Genomic DNA, 23357 nt, shown 5'->3' with positions numbered 1-23357 from the left:
TGGGAAACTAACCACTCTAGATCAAGGGCCAAATAATTACTTCTCTATTTATTTTACATTCCACCACTGGTTGTGCATAACCACCTGTACAGCGTCATCCAGACGTCGTCCACAGAATTCCTGAACTCCTCAAAGCAGATAAAGCACCCAGATGAATTTCTTTAATAAATTCACTCATCACAAAAAATCTTTCCAGAGCCAAGAAAACCTTTAATGAATGGAAACAAACCCGAGTGGTAGAGGACAGTGCTTTTTAACAAAATCTCATAAATAAACCAATCATTTTGGAGGGAGGCATTGACAAATCCATGAAAAAAAATAACTCATGACTAGCGTAACTAGTGATTCTGACAGACGATGTGATGGATGCTGTGGAAGGTTACAGCAAGCTGTCCATCAGACTGGGGTGCTTCTGAGTGCCAAGAGCGGGAACACGTTGACATGTTGACTGACCCGTCAGGTAAACGACTATCCCTGCGAGTATGAAAACAGCTGCTGCTTCTTCAGTCGACCTTTAACCTTTGAGAGAAGACATTCCAGCTCGCATGATCTCATCCACCAACAAGATGTTGCTGGCAATCACCGTGCTGTAAAGAAACAGAGATCCAAGAAAGAGATGTATGAAGACAATTCTTTGGTGCAATTTAAAATATTGTCCGTTGGTCTTGTGCCACTTGGAAACTCGTAATCTCACCATGAATGGAGAAGCTGTTTCTTGACACTGTAATTGTCCCATACACCTGCATCTCCCGCCACCATTGGTTCCCCTGAAAAAACAACAACAGGATTTAAGAAAAAAAAACAAGCTTGCCAATTAAACAAAAATGGAGGCACTTCGCAATTTCATGTGGCACTGAGGTTCTGACCTGTGCCAAGGTCAACTCCAACTAGCTGACCAGACTCTTTGTACTCTGTCTGCAGCTTCAGCAGGGTCTCCTGAGGGTCATAGCCAGAGTTCTGGGCTAATACCTACAAAGAAAGACACATAGTTAAAAATCAATCAATCCTAATAGAGTGTGAATGTAAACAGATACCTAACATTTGTCCTCTCTTAGGATAATCACCTTGGGGATGACAAGGAGAGCATCTGCAAACGCCTGGACTCCGAGCTGGGCTCTGCCTTTCACATTGGGCTTGTGTTTTACCAGAGCATCTGCCACAGCAACCTCGAACGCACCTGCGCCTGACACGACACAACCTGAAGAAACAAAAATGGCAAGAGGATATTCAGTATGATGGCAGTGCTTCAGAGAATCAGAAAAATTGTAAGTTTAAAATATTTTAGTTTGTTCTGATCAACTGAATACATGTAGGAGAGACATAACTCTCCTAATGCAGAGGAAATGACCAGAGTCACTGTAGCACAGACATGGGAGACCAGAGAGAGCCACGTTAGCATCCCTGGGTGTTCGCTGTGCAAATGACATTTCGTTCTACCAAAGAATATGAGGATTTTAAAACTACAATACAACCTGAATCAAGACAAAAATATGTGCGCCCAAATGAGTCACTCTTGTCAGAATTAATTGAGTGAATCCAAAGATGTCTGCAACGTGATTTGTCCAGTTAACATTTAGATCTTAGGGCTAAAAAGGCATTCACCGAGTTGCTCTAGACAGGGAAAACCAATCTACAGAAAAAATAAATATATATATTTTTCTCAATTTTAATAAATTGCCATCTCAAAAGAATGTGATCACAAAATTTCTGAGAACAGCAGTGTTTGATAATCCATAAAATGTTTTGGAAGAAGTTACCAAGGACCAAATGTGAAAGAAACACAACTCAACCTTGCATCCAATTTATATTTACGGCAGTAGGTGTAACAAAAGACAAACAAGTGTCAGATTGTAAATTTTAAGTTCCGGTAGAGTTACATAGACTCATGATGTCTCACCATCTTCAATAGCGTTCTTGACTGCCCGCAGACCATCCCTTATGGCATCTTTGATCTGTGTCAGGGTGTGTTTGTTGGGTCCCTTCACCAGCAGGGTAACTGAACGAGGGTTGCCACACTTCTCAATGAATGTGTACTTCTCCTCTCCCTGCAAACAGCGCTCAAGTCAATTGACATCTCTGACTCAAAACCTTAAAACATATGAAATACAGCCTCTGTCCACTTAAAAAGAAAAACTTTTTTTATTTTAGGACAAGTCAAATGCTCACCAGTGTGTGCTCATAAACCAGTCCAGCATGTCCCAAGCACTCTGATGTGAGGTCATCAACTGAATTCATGGCAATGCCGCCACAAGCGAGGGTGAGTCTGCAAAAGGAAACAACACACTGTTAAATTTAATCCAGTTCCTTAATATAATCTATGACTGGTGGATAACAATGCACACTATTCAATCAAACGCTTTTATTGTTGGCTGACACCTCTGCGGACATCCCGTTCTAATCTGCTGCATATATTGTGTGGCTAAAGAGTGCAAAGTCACAGCCAGCTGTTCAGAAACATGCAGGGGAGCCCTGTATGTGTGTTAGTCTCTTAGATGTGAGAGGCAGTGACAATAAATAACCCACGTAAGCAGCAGAGAGGTACATACTTTTTGCAGTATGAATGGAACAAGCAGAAAGCTTGAAATGGCCTTTAAATGTTATGCACGCAAAGTTTGAGGCATAATTTGGCCTTTTCTCTCTATATAAAAGTCATTACCCAAGGAAAAACAAACATATCGCTCCAGCGTACCCAATAACATGACTAAAAATGTCTTATGGTTTAGTGGAATAATGTAGAAAATTGCAATAAATGATTTGTCTTGCAGCCTTGAAACTGTATTATACATTAATCCATCAAAATGCAATGCATTTTTACATGCACACAGGAGCAACTGTCTGGTCTTCTACACGAGACAAAGGCAACATATTGATCTTGCTCAATCTCATATGTTCAGTCTAGTTTGGTTTTGTCAGCTGGCTGTTGCTTTTGCATTTGCCTGATAAGCTGAAGGGCGCTCTCTTGTGGCTCAGGGGAATAAATTCTACTTTTGCACGGCTCCAAACATCTCAAGTATAAAACAAACATCAGTTATATTCATAAGAAGGGAAACTCCTTTCTTACCTCTCCATGTTCCTCCTCTTTGCCCTGCGCAGGGCAACAATACCTTCCTTGGCGAGGGCATCCAGGGATAATGGATCAATACCCTACATAACACAGAGAAACAATGGGTTTAAAACCTTCACTTCCAGTCATGGGTTCAAGGAATAATTTACTAATGTCAGTTTCATTGATGTCAAGATTATTCTGATCCGCTGAATACATGTAGGGGAGGAACAAACTCTCCTAATGCAGAGGTACAGATCAGAGTTACTGTAGCACAGACATAAGAGACCAGGGGGAGCTACCATATGTTAGCATCCTTGGGTGTTCCCTGTGCATACATTATTTTTTTCCTAGCTTTATATTGGTTGCGTTTTGAGCACATTTTAAAATTCAGAATTGTAAAAGCATGCTGTACGAAGCCTACCTTCTGGTTAATGACGACAAATCCCTTCTCTCCATTAGCACAGACTTGGTTCTTCAGGGCAATGATCTTCTGCACACGATCCTCGATGAACTTCCTCTCTGCGGCCACAAGCTTCTCCCTCTCCCCGGCGCTCTTGTAGAAGAAGCCGGAGTTGACCTCTGTCTTTTCGTACTCCAAAGAGACGTTGCATGTCAGCACGTAAGCATCCTCCACTCTCTTCTTCATGTCTGGGTGTCGGGCACCGTGGTCCAAGACCAAACCTCTGATCAATCTGAGAAAGAAAGAAGTACCGTTGAGTTTTCACAGCAAAGGAGTGAACAGGTTTCTTCTTCCACTTCTGTTTTTAAAACTTACTGGGTATCGCAGTCAGTCTTGTGCTTCATCTCCATGATTTCCACCATGTACAGGTCGATAGGCTCATTGGGTTTATTGATGGCAAGCACAGCATCTACTACAGCCTGAAGACAGACAAGTCGATCATGATCACGGCCAAACATGATCAATATTTAGCTCACAATTTAAGATTAGAGAACCGAAACGAGCATCACGTGCTATTATACATGTCCAGATGTCTCACCTCAGTGAGCAGGTCTGCCAGCTCTGCATGGACCTTGGTCCTGAGGGAGGTGCGAGCAACGTCGATGAGGGTTTCTCTGTCCATTTCCCGTGTCACCTTCAGGTCCTCCAGAACAGCCAAGGCTTTCTCTTTTGCTGCCTCAAAGCCCTCGGCAATGATTCTGGGATGAAGACCCTGTAGCACAAATTTAAAAGGGAGTTATGATCAGAAATATAGAATACAGAATTTTTTTAAGGATTCTGATGAGATTACTTCAAATAAATCCATTCTACTAATAAAATTACTTCTCATTAACAGTGCTGGTTAATTCCACTATGCCTACAACAACTTGTTGATTTATGAAGAAAGTGTCGAAGTCTTGCAATATTTATGTCCATCACCAATTGTGCCGGCTCTCGCTGCCAGAAATGTCCAAAATGACCGGAAAGACAGAACCTCAAAAGTATTGTATTTCATTAAATAAAGACCCTATCATTTTAATGCTTACTAAAAACAGCCTTCAACAGCAGCACAGTTACTAAGGGTCAATGTCCAAACAGAGAAGTGTTTTACCTCGGACACGTAGAGGTCAGCCTGTTTCAGCAGTTCACCAATAATGAGGACATTGGAGGTGGTCCCGTCTCCCGTAATGTCATCCTGCGCCGTGGCAACCTTGGCAATCAGCGATGCTGTTGGGTGCTGAATTTGCTGAAAGGAAAAAAAAAAAAAAAAACGGAGCGAGAAAAACATGAGAACCGCAGCAATCAAGGGTAGCTTGTGGTTATTCAAAGCCCATTTACAAATCCAAACAGTTTCTCTCATATATCATTTAGATAAACTTGGATATGCTTCAAAGCTTGTGGATTCATCTTAAATTAAAACTGTTATACAATATTCTAGGTTAAAGAATTAACCTTCGTACTTCGGAAAACGAGTCAATCACATTTTTACTGAAATGATACTGAAATACTGAAAGTTTTCTTGTATAAACTTTCACTTCCAGTCAAGGGTTCAAGGAATAATTTACTAATGTCAGTTTCATTGATGTCAAGATTATTCTGATCCGCTGAATACATGTAGGGGAGGAACAAACTCTCCTAATGCAGAGGTACAGATCAGAGTTACTGTAGCACAGACATAAGAGACCAGGGGGAGCTACCATATTTTAGCATCCTTGGGTGTTCCCTGTGCATATTTTTTTTTTTTTTCTTCCTAGCTTTATATTGGTTGCTTTTTGAGCACATTTTAAAATTCAGCATGGCAACAGCATGCTGTATGAATACAGCGTAAATAATTAGCATCTGCCCAGGTATTCAATTCCAACCTGACAGTTTCAATACTGAGTAACTAGACATGATACCAAAATAAGTATGGCATTTCAATCCCAGTGCAATTAGCGATTAACTAATGAAACATGTAAAAGTTTTTAGTTTGTTTTGTTATTAAAACGCATCCACACACATTAGGGGTATGGTCAGTCATCATCAATACGGAAGGCAGGGCAATGAGTAAATCTGACACAGCTCAGCAGCACTTCCTTACCATCTCATGCAACAAGACGTTTCCATCTTTGGTCAGCTTTATATCCCCTGAACCAGACACCAACCTGCGGATCCAAACAGCCAGAGAAGAGTTTATGTTAACTGAGCAAAAAATAACAAAAAGGCTGGTTCACTAAAACCTACTGAAAAATCAAGACAAAAAGTAGTTTTCAGCTAGTGTGCAGAGTCTACTGACATACATAGGTTATAACGGGTAGCTTTAACTACCTGATTCATTAAGTTATCCACCAAGCAGCAACTAACGTTAACGCGCTGGCAGTTAACTAGTCATTTAGCCGTTAACTAATCCCATCATTCAACGTTTAAGTTAAGTTATTTCATGTTTAAGACAAACAAAGTGTGTTTTGAAGTCCTACGACTTAAGCGCTAGCTAGCAGTTAGCTGCTAACCGGCTGATGCTAACATGCTAACGTTAGCTTGGCGGTTGTCAAAACGGATCGTGACGATGACTGGGCAGGGCAACGTGCGCCGGGAAAAATCCGTTAAGCTACTGAGGCCTTCACGGAAATGAATTATAATTTAGTTTAATACTCTGCTGTAAGCCGCGGGGGCTTTCTTCGTTTTCAAACACTCCAACTCGAGTGGCAACACACTTATACGCTGAGCAAACGGTCACCACTGAGCCGCAGCTAATGTTAGCAACTTAGCCAAGTAGCGCGTTAGCATAGCACGCGTGCAGCACAAAGAGCTCCATCGGCACTCACATTTTCATGGTCCCCTTCGGTCCCAGGTTACTTTTCAGCACATCCTGAAGCCCCCGGGCGGCACTGATGTTAACTGCCAGGGCGGCCTGGGCCCTGGCCACCTCGGCTTTTGGGTTCAGCGATTTTATGGCGGACATAGCGAAGCAGGACTACCAGCGGAGTAAAAACAGAAAGTCACGCCGGTGAGAGTCCGCACTGTTCGGGCTTGGACGCTCTCGAAAGGGGAGTCGGTTTCCAGAAGGCTCCAACACGTGTTCTCGTGCTGCTTTTACGTAACCGGTCGAGGCTGGGACATCCTACCTCTTCCAAAAACCAGTCGTGAGATTGCATTTATCAGTTTATTAGGTGCAGTAGTGAAAAGAAATGTATTCTGGTAAAACAGGTCTGCTCTGAATATACCTCCGTGTCTGCTATACTGTTCAGTTTGTCATGGAACAGCGTAAGAAAGCTGTTCGCCTGTATGATCATCTTAGAGGATGTAGTTTGTAGTGCTGTTGAACCACATTGAATTCAATACTAAAGTGTTACCGTTATTTAGCCTAGCCCACTGACTAAAACGTGTCAAAATAGTAGAAATATGTGTAAAATTAAATTCAGTTGAACTACAAACCGCAGCCTACAAAATTAAAACACAGTTGAAACAGTAGCTCTCTTCTTACACCTGTTTTCACTAGTGTACCTACTGAGTGTATAGGCTTTGGACAAATCAACCATCTGCACACAAATAGCTGTTTTGTAAAAATCTGGAAAAAAATGCGCATGGTTAAAAATTATCAGGTTATTAGAGTATACTCAATCCGCCATATAAAAATTCAGCGGTTTCATTCCAATTAAAGGGGTGGTGAGAGTTCCCACACCCACTGAAGGCATCATAGGTCACACCCTAGACGTCTAAATGGACTGGGATGATGAGACTAATTATTCATTTCTTATAAACTTGTTTACTGGTTTAAATTGGGGAAATTTGACCTTTGTATGGACGAGTATCTTCACCCACCTAATATGTTGTAAAGTTTTACATTTATTTCAGCACAGGACACTTTATATTCTCTGTGACCTGCATGTTTTATATATTTTTTTTGTCATGGTGGATAGATGCAGGACCAGCATCAGTAAACAACAAACAATAACAAGTCCAGGAGATGCTTTCATCATAACTTTAATTAAATATGTACACCTAATCTTATTAAAGCACTGCATTTTACTTTTACCACACTGAGACATTACTCATGTCTATTTGTTTATCAATGAGATCCCATGCATTTACTGAGACAGGAGGAGTGACCATAACTCTGGTCAATAAGCCAACTGTGTGTATCTACAATCTGGTCATTTAAAAAAAACATCACACAGATAGAGTACACAATCATATAGGTCAAATCAGTCAGAGTACAACAGGTTGCACTGTAAATACTGATTAGTTCTGCTGAAATCAAAAATATTTTCTAATCTTTTTTTAATGCCACCGCCACCTCTCCACAGCTGGAAGGGCCAGATGTCAAAGTCAGAGACAGATGTTGAATTACGTGGTCAGTTTAACAGATGAGACAAACGCACGGAAACAATGCTGATATATCCAGCGGGAATAAAAAAGACTGTGCTTCGATTCAATGCGTAGCTTCCAGTTCTGACACTCTGTGGTGTGTTTGTGAACTCATGTGAGTCTGCATATATGAATCCTGTCAATCTGCTGACTGATTTTAAAATAAATTACTGGTTAATACAATCATCAGGCTGGATTTTAGCCATGTAAACATTTTTTCTGGAGGAGTGGGCACATGATGAACATTTACCGAATATAGAGTCTGACTGTGGCCCTAAAACATAGGACCACCATCTCTAACTACCACTGTCAATTGTAAAACACTGACATGTAAACCACATGTTTCTCTTTGTCTAACTGACTATAACCTGTAACATTTATTATTTAATGTTACTTCAGTGCAACAGGGCGTATAAGTTACAGTATATTACATTTTTTTTCAATTTTAAGACATTTTCAGCTGCGGTGACCAGCAGACACAAAAAAACAGTCATTTTAAATCTGACTTTTTAAATGACAACAGACAGTGAAGAGGAGGAGTGTGCCAACTTATATACTGTCTGCTCTCTACACAAACACACCACATTAAAGGATCAGTAACACACCAACTGCTGCAACAGGTGATGAATAATTTTGACCTCGTCATCCGAAAAAAGGGCGCACGCAGAAAAAAAGTAAAGAAAAAGCCAAAAGAAACAAAACACAGAAACAGATTTATGTTATGCTGACAGCCCTGGCAGTGCACACTCTGATTGTTGGTTACACTCTCTACAGGTCAGTGTAATGGTTGCAGTGGTTGTTGAGAGTTTTCCACGATTACTTCAGGGGTGAAGACTTCATGGGAATCATTATACTTGACGACATGTGCTGAATAAGAGGGACTGTGGGATGAGAAATAAAAAGGAGCCTTAGTAGCAGATTTAATATGGACAAATAATGTCATTATCAACACCAGCAGATAACTAAAATTTACCTGTGTAATAAACAACCTCGTCCCAGCCATCACGCTGCCAGGCTGCATTTCTGATGTTTTCTCTTGACTGCAGATCTTTATAAGCTGAAAGAAAATACACATGAAGACACAACGGTTGGATCAAAGCAGTTACATATAGTTTTCACTCAGATCCACACAGTACATATGAAGTCTTTTGCACTAAAATATATAGAATACTATTGTGTTTCCTAAACAATCACACAAGTAGATAAAGTGCTGACCAAGCGTACACAGATTAAGTATATTACAAACATATTTGCGTAAACATCTGCATTCTAAAATGTATGTTTCTTTAAAGTGATAAGTACAGTTCACTCATCATGCTCACCCCATAAGTGGTGAACTGTGTACAGACTTCCAATCTGAGAGAAAAAACCTCCCACCGCCTCCTGGTTCTGCTGGCGGATCTCAATAGCACGAGCCCTGCAGAGCACCAAAGAAAAAAATAAATAAAAGCAGCTTGTTATGAGCAGGTTGCACCAATTAAACCACGAGAACATTTGTTTTTTAGGCTCAAATGAAACAGACATTCACCAATGTCCCAATAATTCCTTTCAGACTCTCGTGTTACAACATCACTAATGTTTTCATCCTCCCAGCATGTTTGGTTTTATTTCATTAACAGGCAGATTTACCATCATTCATCAGTTTAATTATTAGAGATATACAACAAGGCCCATATATGTTTGGACAATGACACTTTTTTTGTGATTGAAGTTGATTACTAAACTATATTATACGTTATAGTCATATATAGACAATCTATCGCTACGATTTATTTATTTATTTTGTAGTATAAGGACGACCTGCTTCACTTGCAATGAACACATATCGTGACTTAACAGAAACAGTTTCTAAATACAAATGACACAAGACTTTTAGATGCTCAAATGATTAAACAATATTAAAAAAAAAATATCCCAAATTATTTTGAATCAAGTGTCCATAAATTATTTTGCGATTCCTAAATATTTCATCCAGATTCTGCACTTTAACACCATTCTTATTATATAACTTTAATATTTTATAGTAAACAGCTAAAATCACAAAAAAAAAAGTGTAAATGTATAAAGAATATTCAGACCTAGCTGCACATATATTAAAAAAAACACTTCAAATAGGTCAATTATGCTTGAAATTCACGAATTATGTGTTTCTGGTCATGCTTAGGAGTCATGCATAAATTGTGTGGCTAAAAAGTACCGTAGCCTCATATTCATCTGCAACAATCTGCAAAACCAATAAAATAGCAGTGAGGAAATTAGCTCTACAATAGCTCTACGATTATAACAGAACTGAGATGGAGCTAGTATGCCTTACCAGTAATTTCCCCACTCGATCATAGTCCCTGGCTGAAATAAGAATTTGAAGATGGAGAGTATGTTATCCGACTGTTCACTACAGTAACGCAGATAAAAAGTTGTTATAAATAATAGGAGAATACAGGTGAATGTACAATGTACAGGATAGTTACCCTAAGTTGGTAGGATCGAAGCTCATAGATGTTGGGTCCTGAACGAGGGACAGGTTCGTCCCAGAAACTGAACTCCAGCAGCAGCTGGTTCCTCCGAGACAGAAGCATCTTCCCTCTCTCGTTCCTGTAGTCCATAAACGCCTACAGCAACGACAGACAGAAGTAACACAGTCCTCAGTAAATCTGATTTCACCCGCACACTCTGTAAAATATTAAAACTCTAACAGACCATTTCAGTGCATTAACAATGTTTCACCTAATGAGATGCTATAATAAGAGCTGTATTAACATTATTGCCATTGTTGTCTGATATAGGTACATAAAACACAAGCTTCAAGCTTAAGTATAAGTATAAACTCAAAATTACAATATTCAGAAACAAAAAAAATAAAACCCTGCTGGTGTTCATCCACGTGGACAAGAAACCTAAAATAGTTTTAAACATATTTGCAATTTAAAAATACTTTTAGTCTGCGCTAGGGGCTGTACAGACTAGTCGCCTAGTCGGTTTGTCAACTTCACTGCTGTGCCGTGACGCTTTAGACATCATGCTGACTAGTCACTGATCACGTGACAATAACAACATGGACGCCTCAGAGAAGACAGGTGAGGAACCGAGTGGGTTGTTGCGGCGAATTAGCAGCAGTTCATCATGTGTGTGGAAATACTTCCCCCAAGATGAAGCCCATACTACCATGACATGCAAAACATGTAAGTCAGCCCTGAATACAACAAACGTACTACTGCAATGCACACTCTTCTGAAAAGGCATTCGCTAACGCTAGCACCTGAAAGATATCAAATTAAAAACAGATTATCTAGAAATACTACCTCGGCGCCTCAACCAACCAGTCAGGTTACAGTTTACATCCATGTCTGTCCAGACTCATATGCACTGTATGCAGTAAAGACGTGTTTTTCAATGAATTATGATGTCAGTAAAGTTGAAATTTTACCTTTTGAATCATCACTTTATCATATTATCCTCTTAGAAATCTGTGGGAAATGTTGTCACAATTAGCATATGAATTGTTGAGTTATGGCCAAAAGTATGATTAATGATTCATGAGGTTCCAGTTCATCGTGATGTCCAAGTGGACTTTTGTCAAATTTTTGTCAAATCTGAAGAAACTCCTTTAAGGTTTTCCTGATATTTTGTGTTCACGAGAATGGGCCAGAAATGTGGAAGGATGGATAACACCAAGACATAATGCTCAAGAAGAGACATACTAATTTTATACTTCTTACCATTAATATGTATACACAACACGGATAAGGCAGAAATAGAACTAAATTTCTGTAAAATCTTTAGTAATATCCGCAACAAAATGACACACACACCCAACAGGTGGAAAAGTACAGATGAATAGGGAGAAACACATCGATGGAAAGCTTTGAGTGGTGCACTGACACAAACACTGTGTCACAGCCACCAAGCTGAACCCATCAGAGCAGCCGTTACCTTATTCTGCCTGAGTTTGTTCATGACTTCAGTGAGAGCTGGGTATCCTCCCCGATATCTCCACAAGTGAACTAGAACAGAAGAAGAAGGAGAATCAAAGACAATGAAGTGCTCAATTATAAGAGCTTGCATGTGTACGTGCTTTGCTGACGCAGGCTTTTTCTTTACCAACATTACAGCACTGTAAAAGAGACTTGCTGCTGAGGAACGACAAATGTCAGCCACATGGACAAAATGGAAAGCAGCCAGGAGTGTAACACAGTCACAGCTATAATTAACTAAAATATAAAGGCTGGTCACTGAGGAGGAGAAAGACTGCAATGTTGTTGGAAAATCCCTGCAGTCAAGCATAAGTGAGCAGGAGAAACTTAGAAGACCATGAACTAATACTTCAAAACACAAACGTTATTCAGTTTCAGTTAAGTTTCCCACTACTAAAAAGGGAGTTTAGTTTCATTAGGATGCCTGATTGAATTACTTGTGTTTAAGTCTGTGACAAGTGCAGCATGTTCTTCACGGTGCATGCTCTTACCTGCCTGATCCTGCTCTCCGTACCATGTGTTCCAGGTGCCCACAAGCTCACAGGGATATTCAGGGTCAGCATGAATGGAAGGCAAAACTTCCTCACTAAAGACAGACACACAAATGTGTAAAAGTTAAAAATATCTTCAGCTTACAAAAGCAGTGAATCTTAATTAAATTAATTAAGGTTCTCTTACCAGAGTTCATTGTAAGCGTCAAGGCACTCAGGCTTGACATTGTGAACTGTAGGAAACAAACAAAACATGACGAGATAATATATTTCAACTAATTAATGAAAGAACTATTCACAGAAAAGGGAATATTTTTCAGTGTCGTGGTGAGTCGCAAACAATACATACACTGTATTTTGTACAGGTTGTTGTCTTCTTTCTTGGCGAGCAGATGGGAGTGGGCGTCTTTTCTTGGGTTGACCTTTCTGACAAAAAGAGATTTGAACCAACTGTCGTCTCTAACAGATGAAAGGCTCCTGAGGAGAAGCAAAAGAGGGAAAATAGTTAGAATTTTTTATATGACACAAAGCAACAATTAACCGCCAACATAAAGAAAAACAAGAAGAAAAACTGCCCAGCTATGTATTTTATTTAGAACCATGTGAACTTTATGGGCTTTGTCCTGTAACCTTTCACTGTCTTGGGGCGTAGCATTCTTTCTTTGTTGATTCTTTTATTCACTGTAAATGTTCCTTTGTAGAGATAGCCAAACATGTTGGCAATATAAACTTATTCCATATATACACTGCTATCAGTGTCTAGAAAAAAGCAATAGATAGTCTTCATTGCACTCATAGTCCACCAAGGCCCATGCATGAAGGCTTTTTGAACCTGTCCTTACCAGCCTCAAAAATACAGTATCACTCAGGTTGTATTTACCGATTATCTCTTTAAAATAAAGCACAGAGCTTACGCGTTATGAATGATCACTATAAATGAAAACGTACTTGACCTCGTGAGACCGATATCAGTCGGCACTAAACACTGTAAACAAAGTCTGAGGCAACGTTTATACACTCACTAGAAGGTACACTAGTGAAAACAAATGCATTCTAATATAACAGATCTGGACTAAATCTTGGCTTAATAAAGGTTATAGTATCCAGGATTTGTTTGAAATAACTGAGAAAGATGTTGATTCAACTACGCTGTCATAACTCACCTTTCTGTTGCTGCATGAATGGGGGATTTAGATTTAGAGCAGGACTTTCACTAGTGTACCTAATATTTTGACAGGCGAGTGTACACATCTGGACAACCCAACTTCTTCACTGCAATTCCAGCTCAGAGACCAGCACAAGCATAATGCTGTAAGCATAATACTCTCACACCTACAGTTATCCTGTGTAGTACCAATAACAACCAATAACAATGTGCAGTTTTTATATACAGTGTACAGTTGCATATACCAATAGCAGGGTACATTTCTGTATATTTGCTGATTAGAAAATAGTTTTTGTATTCTGTGCCGTCTTTAGTTGTAGAGTAGAAGTTAGAGCAGTGCAGCAGTAGTTGCAGGTATAGCAGTTATTGTGTATGTGTCTTGTCAGCATACATGTAGCACAGTGGGACTAGAAGAAACAATATCCCACACCTGTGTATGTCTTTAATTAAGTATTGTAGAAGTGACAATAAACACGACTTGAATCTAAGCTGTAAATACTGCACACAACCTGAAGATTAGTCCACATGCCCCTCTAATTAGCCTCCCCACACGCACAGTATTAAGTTCTCTGGTATTTAACCTAATACAAAATGCCAACAAGCACTCTCTGCACTGCTCTTGTTTATCAGGAAGCAATGCACCTGTTTGCCTTCTAACACAACAACATTAAAACACACTGCATAGTTGTTCAGTTGTCTATACATATATATATATATATATATATGTCAGCGTGTCAGTGGCAAATATGTTTGTGTCACAGCCTGGCACCTGCAGCAGCAAGATAACAGTCTGTCTCTAATCACAACAACTACTGCTGTGCAGCGATTCACTGCATGTTGACCTTGAAGTTGAATTCAGCTCACAGAAACTCTGTAGTGATTTCCCACTATTTATTTTCTATTACATCCGTAACTTCACGTATAAAAAATGTAAAATACGCAACGACAACTACGGACATAAGTTGCTCCCCAAATTTTGTAATTCCGGAGGATAATTTATAATTAGCAGAAAGTTAGCAACTTTAGAGATACGTGGCTAATGCTAGTTACCTTACACAGGGACGTAAACGTTGCCAACGTCTCTGCGTTAGCTTAGCCACTTAGCATCCCGGACTTTGTCATTGGCGTCAACTTTATGAAACTGCACACCTTTTAATAGATATTTATACGTCCGCGTTTGCAGATGACACATGCCAAACACTCACCTTGGAGTTACGGTGACTGTCCCGTTCACCTGGAGCCCATTTTTCGTGTGTTTCAGGCCTTTGCCCAGTCTCTGAAGGACTCGGGTCGCCATCTTCCCCTGAAAGCTGCTGTCAAGCTGCAGCCGCAGTCCGAGCTGATCCCGGAGGAGCTGACGTTACTCTCATTAACGTAACCTCGGCTTAACTTTATTAACCGGAGTCAGAAACAGTTAACTTGGCACGGTGATAGCAGTAGTTATCTAAGCACAACCATAACTTTCTTTTTTTTAAAAAAAAGATCTGACTTTTATAGATGTAGGTTTCTGGGTTTGAATCCTCCAGATTTGAATTAAACAGACATGGTTCAAAGACTAAAATACTGTTGTATTTTCATTAAGTGAACTGAACTATACACAACACATGCAGTTTATTAACTTGATAAACTATTGTAACATATCCCACACTCTGTAAATTACATCTGAATCTCTGAATTCATAATAGTACAGAATGGACCAGTGACTATTCTATTAATATCTATTTTACAGAGATTTGTGACAGTATACAGTCTTTTAAACATAGATCTTTGATAGTAAAAAGACACTGGCACCATGCATTTGTAAATTACTTTTACCCCACTGTGGTTTTATTGTAAATTCTTCTAAAATGTATCTTGAATTGAAACTACTGCACAACAAAACTTAAACATATATCAACATAAACACCGGTGAAAAGAAATATCGCAGTTACACTGAAGCTGACACTATTGCATGGAAGAACAGTTTTCTATCACGAAGTTTGTGTTGGTGGGGAATCAGCTGTGCTGGCGGTGGCGGAGATGTTGAGCTCCTGAAGTTTTTCAGATAATGTTTGCTCCTCTTCGAGAGGAAGGTCAGTCAGAGGCTCCACAAACTCAGTTCCTGCAACCCTCTTCCCTGTCAGCGGGTCGACCACCCGACCAACTTTATACACTATCTCTGCCAGTTCATGCTTCACACGTTTGGTTCTGGGCTCAGCCAGAGCCTTGAGAAGGACGATATCTCCCCTGGTGCACTCTTGCAAAGCATCATGGGCAAAGTAGGTCTTCCTCTTGTTGTAGTACTGTTGGGAAAGAAAAGATTTGTTACTGTTTATTTAAATACTCAGCTTTCTCAGGTTCCTGTATTATAGTAGCAAGAAGCTGATTTGTCATTATCTCAACAGCTAATTTATTTTTTGTTCTTTTTGTGCTTTGTTAAAACACAACAGCTGCTAGACCACAAGCCAAACAATTATTTCTATTTTAAACTAGACATAAAACATATCAAGAAACCGTTCATACGTGTTGTACATGCTTTAAATTTAAAAACAAAATGTGAAAACATCACTAACTTGTTTTCAATTCAGACGTCTATGAGATACAACGCTAGAAATAACTTTGATTACTGTGAGATCTTGAGACTTAGCATCTCTCCTCGACAGCCACACTTAAATACACAGTTTCTTAACACTACTTATCTACCTTATACCCCTACTCCTGTTACGACTAAATTATACACATGAGCCTAAATGTCTGGCACATTTAGCTTTGTTGAAAAACGATTGCAACGAAAAAAATGAAATTACGTGTTCACATTTTAGTAAAGCAGACTGTGTAATACCGATGCTACCTATCCTTTTTAATAGGCATCAGCAATGAAATGTTAAAGGGTTCACCTTCAGCAGGTATGGGTCCAGCACCAGCCTGGTGACTCTCACTTTGGCAGTTTTGGGCATCTTGGTCCCTATGACTCTGCCGATGATCCATTTGGCATGGACCGAGGCATGTTTGACTGACATCGTGCACGGATTTACTCAACCCTGCAGTAGAGCACATATACACATAATTTGATATAGACCAATATATCAAATTATATGCCATAATATCTTCCTCTGTGAGGCTTTAGTGAAACGTACTGACAGTTAACACTATTAGCTTCAAAATTACCCCAGATAATATATTTAACCCTATGAGCTGATAAATACACATAGAGTATTCACCTGAGAGTTTAGCACTGCTATTATACATTTACACTGTCATTGCAAAATGTATGAAAGTAGGATGACATAAGAAGACAAACAGACTACAGACAGTAGCTAGCCGCTAACGTTAGCCACAGCTTGACAACCGCATAGATTCAAAACAAGGAATTCAACTGTAAACAGACTTATTTTAACAGTATCCGAGATTAATAGTAAGGGCAAGAAGTAAAGAAATAATCTCACGTACACGAATGCAAAGTAGCAATAATTTAGGAAGGTCAAGAATTCATCAGAGAGAGGACTCCTCCATGCTGCTCGAGTCGTCTTGTTTTGATGATGTCACTACGGCGAGCTACAAGGGACAAAGGGCGCAGAGCTCTAAGCGGACAGTATAACTAGCTCCTTATTATAATTATAATAGCCTGTATGATTATTAACGTAATCTTTTTTATTTAATGACGTTAATACACGTTTGCAAGTATTAATATAGGTAAGTGTGTACACTGTATATATTGTTACATTGTTTTAAGTTAGCGTTGTTGCTGAGTATATTGTTATCTAATGTTAGCTGTATTATTTTATATCTTGAATCTTTGCTTTTTCATTTTGTTTTTATCAAGTCTGACTTGTTAAATCATCAGGATGTTTTGTTATAAACACGTGTTATGTGTTAAAATGTATTATTTGGTAAAACATCAAAATATTGAAGCTGAACGAACATATAGAGGTTATTTCTTCCGTATTCTGCTCATTTTGGCCCATTCACATACCTGACAGTGTTATATTTGCCATTACTGAGGAGCTACCACATAAATGGAGGCTTTGTCATCTTCTGTCTACAACTTTGATTCATCTACTTGAGATTCTCAAAGGATATTTGAACCACTTTATTCTACTCTTACCTGTTCAATTCTTCTTTATTATTATCCATGTGTTTTGGGAGCAAAGCTGTCATTTTGTGTTTTGGTTTTCCACATGTTTCTTTTTATTCCTTAGATAAAACAGCGAGAACCAAATGTTCATTTTAGCCACAAGATGGTGACAGAGAAACATGCCTTTCTAAACATGGAGGCAAAACCTCTAAATGCTGAACAAAGAGAAGAGGAGGTGTAAAGAATGTCAGTCTAATAAAGAAAAACTGTCTTGAAACATCACGAGAGCCTCTTCAAACATTTTATAATCTGCTCATTTGACAGAAGACGTGTGAGATTTAAAAAAAAAAACTGTCCAGATACATGGTATAATCTAATCTATAGAAGCAGAGAGCAGCTCTGTTTTCAGAAATGTCATCTTCAGTTAAAACTAACCAGGCTGCAAATTCACAGATTTAAGCTAAATGCCAATGTCAGCATCACAATCTTAACATGGTGATAATTTGGCAGGAATAATGTTTGCCATGTTAAACATCTTATTCTAGGGGGTTAGCATGCTAAACTTTACTAAATGCCATTAAAGACAAAGAGCCACTGAGGAAGACAGGTTACTGGTTTTGCATGTCATAATAGTGGACAAACTGAACGTGATCACTAAAAGTCTGAAGTATTCTTGGGACCATGAATGTCAACCAAAAGTTGTGTAGAAATGACCAACTAAGACCCAAATGTATGACTATAAGATCAATACACGTTCTCTCCTTTAACAAGAATGAGTGATTTGAACGACCTCATAAACTGATCTTGGAGACAACTGCTTATTGTCAACTTTAAAAAATGCCATTGCGCTGATCCGTGGTTATAAAAGGCTGAAAGGAGATTCATATCATCGATGCATTCATACCACAACGTTAACAGTCTTGTCCCTGAGTAAGAATTGGCTGTGACTCAGAACCAACCACAGGCAGACCAATCTGGTCTTAATCAGGGCCATGTTGTAGTAAAGCACAGGTCTGGGTCTCTGTTTCCCATTTAAGGCAGTGCAGGACTGGTTTACCTCTGCCAGAATTACAGCATTAGCCAACTTTAGTCTCCTTCATACAAGAACACTGAGACAATTCACACAATGCCAACTGTTTTCATACTGTTAAGCTTGTTGCCTGACCAATAACATGAGGCTGAACTGATGCTGAGCAGTGTGGGCCAAAATAAAGAAGCTGCATTTATTGTGCTAGCTGCCACCATCACTATCATTAATAATGTATAGGCATGGGGTTATAGAATACAAAGTCTGTTTTATTGCACTCCTATGATGTAAAAGACAAAACAGGGACAGGTCAGGTCCTCTGCACGATCTTATCAATTCTGTGGGTGAGCATGGATCACATGGTATCACTGGCCATATTACAATATTTACCCAAAGATAATAACATACATACCTAATTACAAATGCAGCCAGTGTTTTTATATATGGGAGCTGACACGGTCAGTTATCAGCTCTGGATCGTGTGAAAGCCCTGCTGCTGTGATATAAGACAGAGGCCTGATAGCACAAAGACTGTGTGATTACACGTGTATGTTTTCTGAGATAACACAGTGACCTCTTAATCAGCACGTATTATATTTTCAGATTGACAGGCTGGAATAATGTTGGCCTACATCCTCTAGTGTAAGTTAATATAACAGATATGACATTTTTCACTAGATTAGACTGTTTAGCTGGAATGTGTTTGAGTCTGACCGAGACCATTGCCAAATTAAAATCAGCCCTAAGGACCTGTGCATGGGGCTGTTTTGAAGCAGGGGACAGTTGAGTGATCGTAGTGGGAAGATGTGTCGACGAGAGTGTGTGTGAGTTTGTAAAAAGGTCACAATAAGCCGTACACCACATTATTTGAATATTTTTTGTTTCCCTAAAAATTTGTCTAACAGCAGCAACTGCTCCCACTCCACGAATAAAATTAGTTATAAACATTTACAGTAAAATTTACAACAATTGTTGGAATAAAGGGTTAATTTGTTTTCTTGTGACTTTTGAACATGTCTACGGGTGAACATTTTTATATCTGTTGTTAGTGGCAGTAACCAAAGTCAATATAATGTGGGTCTTTTGACAAAAATTTCAAGTCCAGCCACAAATTCTCAATTGGACTGAGATCAGGGCTTTGACTTGGCCACTCCAGAACATTCACTTTGTTGTCTCTGAACCATTTCTGGTTCATTTTGCTGTTGGCCTTGGGTCGTTGTCTTGCTGGAAAATAAATCTTCTCCCAAGTTCTCTTGCACACTGAGTCAGATTATCCTCCAGGATTTTGCGATATTTTTCTGCATTCATGTTCCCCTTTGCCTTTACAAGACTGGGCCTGCTGCTGAGAAGCATCCCCATGATGCTGACACCACCATGCTTCACGGTAGAGATGGTGTGTTTGTGGTGATGTGCAGTGTTTGGTGTTAGCCAAACGTAACATCTAGGACCAAAGAACCTTCTAACAATTAACCTTGAAGTCTCCCACATGCCTTTGGGCGACTTCCAGGAGAGATTTCACATGAGTTTGTTTCAACAGTGGATTTCTCTTGGTCACTGTCCCATACTGGTACGCTTCAACTAGAACCAGGGCAACAGTTGTTGGTTCAGCATCTGGAGGATTTACCTTTACACCAAAAGCAAAGAGTTAGCCTGTGCATCTTATTACTTTGTGTTGGAGAAAGGTTTGTTTTAGGACTCACCATGCCCCATCATCCTAAAATTTCTAATTTGGTAGCTTTTTGATTTGGCTGATTTCTATATTCGTGCCAACCACTTTGTGAAGGTTGTACTTCCAAGACTGCAGGTTAAAAGTTGAAAGCTAGATAGCGCAGCACTGACTGCAGCAGCAACTGAGGATGGGCGAGGCACGGCAAACAGGAAAAAGGTTAGCAGCGTTAACATTTGTGGTTGATGTGAAGAGACAATGAGTCATACAACGGCGGCCTGATGTGTTTTGTTTTCATGGTAGGAGACTGTAGGGTTAATCCTTTTGTTCCCCTTTTGGGGTGCAGCCAACATTTTAACGGAGCGTGTGATGCATAGACAGAGATAGTTATTCCCCTGTTTGTGCACTTTCTCTTGTCTTCTGTTCTCATTACAGTTACAGTGTTGGTTTAACCTCAGTTCCTGATGAATCACGCTTGAGACAGCAAGCAGTGGCACGCAGCAGATTAGGCATGTATGTCTGGTCAGAGTTCATAAAACCCAGCAGCATAAGCAACATGTTTGCAAAGCTTTGTTTTTGCTCTGGTTTGATTACATAGTGTACACTAAAAGACATGAAAGTATCAATAAAACCTACTGCCTTTAGCACATAAGTGCAGCACCACTATACAAGTCTGTTACGCAAAACTTCAACATGCAAGACATGGGCCAGAAGCTGGATGGTGTACATTAGCTGATGCTGGCTACGAAAACGCCAGAATCAAAGACCAAACGATGGCTGAGATGAATTGTAGGTAAGATCAGTTCAAGGCTCATTTAGAGTACTGCGGGACCGTAACCTACGCACGTAGCCTACGCTGGTGTGAGCTATTTAAACTTGTGCACTCCTCAGTCTGGCTCGCTCTGTAACAACCCCACCCAAGCGCTACGGCACTGTGTCTATTTTGCCAGTCAGGTTAATTTTTGTATCTACTTCATGCTTCACTTTCCACTTCCTGGCGCTCAGAGACGACATCATCCGGGTCAGAAGACATCAGACTCAACGGGGAATAGCACTAGCATATCATAACAAAATATTGGTGAAATGAACGAGGTTTGTGGCAGATGATGTGTTATTTAGAGGCTGCGTCTCGGTGCCCCAGTCCCTCCCACTATATGAATATACGCTGATCTAATTATCTCCTGAATGGGTGCAAATGACACAAACGTTATATGGGTGAGTAAACGATCGCATTTTATGTTAGAAATAGGGTCCAACTTGTAAAAAACAGTAGTTCCTCTTTAAATTTCGGTGGAGGTGCACGTCAGCTACGACGTTAGGGTCTGCGTATGGTCTGGGCTATTGCTGTCTAAATCGCCCATTAGACATACAAGCGTATGTGGAGTCTGCAGACCCACATCTTGAGGCTGGGTGCTTTGACACATTGGTCGTTGTTCTAAATCTGTGAGTGTTTATCCCTCAGGTCGGTTCGTTTTGTCTGAAATAAACATCGTGCCTGAGCTGTAATAATGAAGTATTTGTGGATGCTGACATGCAGACTATTGGCAGCGTCTTGGTTCACATGTACAGTGACTCCTACCTCAAATAGTATTTAAGTCTGAAGTGAATTTTAACTCCATTACAGCGTGACACTCTCACAACACATGACATCCTGTCTTTTCCTTCACACCCCACTTCTGTCAAACAGAGAAGTACAAAGTGCTCTATTAGTCTGCTCTTACTCGCCAGCCTCTAACAACATTTGTTGTCACAACTAATGACAATAATTAAAAGTGGCTGTTTATTCCATGTGTTGTATGCGAGTAAATGTGTTTATGCTGGTGTGTATACAGGCCTCTGTCTGTGTCCAGACAGACCCAGACTGAATCTATTACCTCAACGTGGAGCTTTGGTTGCTCAGAGAGGAGGGTGTAAATCATTAAGTCTTTGCCAAAAATACTATCCAGCTCTTCTGGATTACCTGCTGAAAGCTAAGCCCTGCTCTCTGTCTCTTTGTCTCTCTCTGTTGTGGACGCTGTGATGATGGGAGATCTTGAATGTTTGGATATGGAAAGAAATATGTAGAGTGGATGTAGAGGTCAAGTTGATGCAGCTGTACTGGTGCTGACTCCCACTACTGTAGATTTTTGTGTTACATTATTTAAAAAATACATATTATGGTGTCGGACATCTATTACTGGAGATAATGCTCATACTGTACATGTTTTCTTTTTCAAGTCTTGTTCTGCAAAGGTAACAGGAGATCACTGCTGTCATAAATGTTCATGATATTTCATCATGGTAGAATATAAATTGTAAATAGTTGATTAAAGCATATTTTTTTGTGGCCCAGTGGTGAATATACATAAAATAGGAAACCGTATGCAACTTTCCTGGTGTAATAAATGTGACCATTTAATTCCAAAATTCCCTTTGTCATACGTCATCTCTTCTCTCTCCCCTCACTTTTTTTATCATCTCTCTACTATTCATTATGAAATAAAGGCAAAACGGTCGTTGTTTCAGTATTAAAGTAACACAGCAGTGTCTCTGTTGTTATGTCTGCCACTTTCTGGTCAACTTTTTCTGTGGTTTGAGTAGAAGGTGTGACACTGAGGCAGCTGACTTAAGTCACCTTGCCTTTAGAGGCACCATAGTTGTGTTCTTGCTGCCATATGTTCCACCACAAACACACATTAAGCATTATAGTAGGTCATAGGTAACAATATGGTATCACTTTGGCTAATGTGCAGTAAATTAAACATGCATAGTCGAGAGGGATTCAGAGATATTCCCCCGGCCAGTGACATCACTTCTTCCTGTCTCCACTGCCAGCCCTCTGACCTTGATCTGTGCATGTTGTAAGTGAATACTGCCTCTAAATGAAGCCTGTCTAGGCTTCATAATGGGTTTGACTTAGGTGTCAATACCTGTTGCAGGAACAACACAGGAGATACTTCTGCTTGGGCTGTGTGTGATACCCCTGAGGATGACAGAGCGAGGGAAGCAGTCACGAAATCCCTTTGAGTAAGGTGTTGTGTCTGCAACATGGTTCACATCTATAATTGGTTTGGTTGAATTCCTTTTTGCATGGCAATCCAGACCAAGTCTATGAATTTCACATTTGCACATTCCTTTGTCTTCCTGACCTGGACTAACTTCAGATTTCTGT

At 39.8% G+C, this 23357-nt stretch overlaps 3 protein-coding genes across 3 annotated transcripts; all 3 read right to left on the bottom strand.

Moving 5' to 3' along the window:
* Positions 1 to 187: 187 nt before the first annotated feature.
* cct6a (chaperonin containing TCP1, subunit 6A (zeta 1)) lies at positions 188 to 6537 on the bottom strand. The gene is made up of 13 exons (XM_084564988.1): positions 6290 to 6537; positions 5566 to 5629; positions 4597 to 4731; positions 4045 to 4218; positions 3822 to 3925; positions 3468 to 3738; positions 3062 to 3144; positions 2167 to 2263; positions 1898 to 2045; positions 1065 to 1198; positions 867 to 969; positions 695 to 767; positions 188 to 587 (listed from the first exon to the last, which is right to left on the bottom strand). The coding sequence occupies exons 1-13, from the start codon at positions 6424 to 6426 to the stop codon at positions 515 to 517; spliced, it is 1596 nt and encodes a 531-aa protein (XP_084421114.1). The 5' UTR covers positions 6427 to 6537; the 3' UTR covers positions 188 to 514.
* Positions 6538 to 7241: 704 nt separating this feature from the next.
* LOC311502665 (protein NipSnap homolog 2-like) lies at positions 7242 to 14891 on the bottom strand. The gene is made up of 10 exons (XM_084564994.1): positions 14665 to 14891; positions 12644 to 12771; positions 12482 to 12527; positions 12295 to 12389; positions 11763 to 11833; positions 10301 to 10441; positions 10147 to 10178; positions 9155 to 9249; positions 8806 to 8889; positions 7242 to 8713 (listed from the first exon to the last, which is right to left on the bottom strand). Exons 1-10 carry the CDS (start codon positions 14754 to 14756, stop codon positions 8649 to 8651), a joined length of 849 nt encoding a protein of 282 aa, XP_084421120.1. The 5' UTR covers positions 14757 to 14891; the 3' UTR covers positions 7242 to 8648.
* Positions 14892 to 15053: 162 nt separating this feature from the next.
* On the bottom strand, positions 15054 to 16972 carry mrps17 (mitochondrial ribosomal protein S17). Its single transcript, XM_084565013.1, has 3 exons — positions 16889 to 16972; positions 16336 to 16479; positions 15054 to 15741 (listed from the first exon to the last, which is right to left on the bottom strand). The coding sequence occupies exons 2-3, from the start codon at positions 16456 to 16458 to the stop codon at positions 15430 to 15432; spliced, it is 435 nt and encodes a 144-aa protein (XP_084421139.1). The 5' UTR covers positions 16459 to 16479; positions 16889 to 16972; the 3' UTR covers positions 15054 to 15429.
* Between the last annotated feature and the right edge of the window lie 6385 nt (positions 16973 to 23357).

Source organism: Chelon labrosus (assembly GCF_963514085.1).
Source record: "Chelon labrosus genome assembly, chromosome: 17".
Lineage (NCBI taxonomy): Eukaryota > Metazoa > Chordata > Actinopteri > Mugiliformes > Mugilidae > Chelon > Chelon labrosus.
Note: the sequence above shows the minus strand (reverse complement) of the source record. Positions and strands in the feature narration are given on the sequence as shown.